General features: G+C 68.3%; 1 protein-coding gene across 1 annotated transcript; it reads left to right on the plus strand.

Annotated features, from left to right (window-relative positions):
* Positions 1 to 522: 522 nt before the first annotated feature.
* On the plus strand, positions 523 to 2498 carry EMIHUDRAFT_471697 (hypothetical protein; the record flags this gene model as incomplete). The annotated part of the gene is made up of 5 exons (XM_005777897.1): positions 523 to 1633; positions 1716 to 1951; positions 2023 to 2086; positions 2304 to 2333; positions 2418 to 2498. Coding segments are annotated over exons 1-5 (841 nt in total), but the record flags the coding sequence as incomplete, so codon positions are not given.

The raw sequence follows: 2498 nt of genomic DNA on the forward strand, positions 1-2498 counted from the left end.
GGTACCAGCAGCGGAGCAGTGAGAGGGCATCGCGATGCCAGGCAGGTAGCCGAGACCGAGGCCGAGGAGGTGGGAGGCGACGGCGAGCGGTGCAATGGCGGCACAGAGAGCGTGCTGCCGCTGCTCCAGCGACATGTCTGGCATATTTGGTGGACCAATAGAGTCGGGAGCCGCGCGAGTGCCGCGAAGTCTCTTTAAAAAAAATTGCCGAATCAGCATGTCACTCGTCGTCTCTCTGCTCCTCGCTCGGCCGGGCGGCGACTCGGGTGGTGCAGAGGCGCCGCCGCTGCGCGTGCGTGCGCACGAGGCGGCGCTGGAGCACGCCTGCCGTCGCCGCCACGGCCCGACGCCCGGGGCAGTACGTCGAGTCGGACAAACATTTGGCGAGAGCCAACCGAGCATCTTCACCGAGCATCATCGGATCGACCCGCTCTCCTGCAACGAGCCGCGGGAGGGAGACTCGTACGATCCAGCTCGAGCGGCGGCGCGTGGCGCGCACATGCCCTGCTTGCCCGCGGCCGCTGAGGCACACCCGGCGAGAGCCACCTCTGCCCCCTCGGCGTCGTTTGCGAGGCTCGCCTCGCCGTCGTGCTGCGGGGGCGGCGGTTGGCTCGGGAGGTGCACGTGGCCGCGCGTGGCGCGGCTGGCCCCAGCCCACGCCCTCATATTTTGTGCTGGCTCGCGCACGCGCCTCGGGAGCTCGACGACGAGCGACTGCATTGGCGGGCTTCGTTGCAAAAGGCGGCGGCTCTGCGTGGTTAAAGGCGGCGCTTGCCATCAGCCGCCGTGCACAGCTGTCCCAAACTCTTTCATGCTTTGGGTAGGACACAGGCCTAACTACTCGGGGGACACACGATTCCCGTGGATCATCGGCACAGTAGGTGTCATCAAGGTAAGGCGCAAATCAGGGTGGACGGATGCCGGACCTGCATCTCCAACAGGGTCCAGTGGTATCCAATCGCGAAGAGGAAGGGCCCGAGGGGATCGCCCTGCGCGCAGCCCTCTGCCGAATCGAAGACGTCGCCCGAGCTGTCCCCGCGGAGTAAGAATTCTTTTGGCGGGCAATATCGAGAGGTTAGGTCGCTAGCCAACGCGGCCAAAGGATATCCACCTCGAGAACCTCGAGAGGTAGGCGCGCCCAACACTTCACAACGGAGAGAGAGAGACAGAACGGACCTGGTTTTCCATCCTGCGAGGCGAGGAATGCGACTGCCGTGGTCGACCGATCCGCCCGTGCGTGACCGCCTTCGAGACAGCAACGAGCGGCCGCGCTCGCGTCTCCGGTACGAGTTCGTCGTCGTGATCTGCGTTCGAGCTCCGTCGTGGCGTGACGCGGTGCTCTCGCGCTTTGTCGCCCGCGACCGCCGGATGGCGGAGGGCCGCGAAAAGGCGGAGGAGGTGCTCGAAGCGATGCGCGGAGCAGGCCTCACGCTTCGCGTCAAGCGGCACCTCGCCCGCGACGGCTCCAAGCTCCTGCTCGCCTTTGTCACGGCGGCGGCGGACCGGCTGGCGGTTCAGAGCGACCGGCTCGCGGTTGAGAAGTGGCTGACCGAGGAGCGCTCGCTCGAGAGCGGCGGCGGCGCGCGCTTCGGCGTCGACTCCAAGCCGGCCACGCGGGTCGTCCGTGTCGGAGGCCTGCGCTGCGCCTCGCGCTTGCGCCTCGGCGTGCATAGCCGTCGCCGGTCGACCAGGTGGTGTGGCTCTTGATTGGTTAGGCCTGCACTACTTTGCGCCCGTCGAAGGGCCGGCCGCCACGCCGGGCGGCGAGGGAGGCGGCGGTGGCCGGGGCGGCGGCGGCGGGGGCGGCGGCGGAGGCGGCGGCGGCGGCGGCGGCGGAGCAGCAGCAGCAGCAGGAGGAGGAGGAGGAGGAGGAGGCGCGTGTGCAAGCACGGGCGGAGGTGCTGGCGGCGACAGCTCGGGCGTCGGCGTTGGGGAGGCTCTCTCCGCAGCGGCGCGCGTCGAGCTTGTGGGCCACATCTCGGGAGATCACGGGAGATCACGGGAGATCATGGGAGATCACAGGCGCGCGTCGAGCTCGTGGGCCACATCTTGGCCTCGCCGCCTGCGCAGGGCGGCGCCGGGCTCGGTGCATCTTCGAGACTACCCGAGAGTACCCGAGATTACCATGGCTGGCGCCGGCTTCGGTGTGGGAGATATGGGGAGATATGGGGAGATATGGGGAGATATGGGGAGATATGGGGAGAGAGAGGCGGCGCCGGGCTCGGTAGCTGCGCAGAGGAGCGGAGCCCGGCATATCCACGACACGTCCACGACATGTACATGTCCCGACACGCGTCCTGCAGGCGTCGCGCAGAGGAGCGGCCCGCTGCGCGGTGTGCGCCCTTCTCCTCGCGGTATGGCGCGGAGTCCTGACCTCGGACAGGCGTGACTCGGGTCGTGGTTGCTGCTGGGGGTAGGCATTGTCCTCGCGGTGGCGGCGCTGCACGACAAGCCGCTCAACGAGGCGCTCTACGCGCGTGCCGTCCGGCTCAACCCGC

The sequence above is a fragment of the Emiliania huxleyi genome (assembly GCF_000372725.1).
Source record: "Emiliania huxleyi CCMP1516 unplaced genomic scaffold EMIHUscaffold_2523, whole genome shotgun sequence".
Classification (NCBI taxonomy): domain Eukaryota; phylum Haptophyta; order Isochrysidales; family Noelaerhabdaceae; genus Emiliania; species Emiliania huxleyi.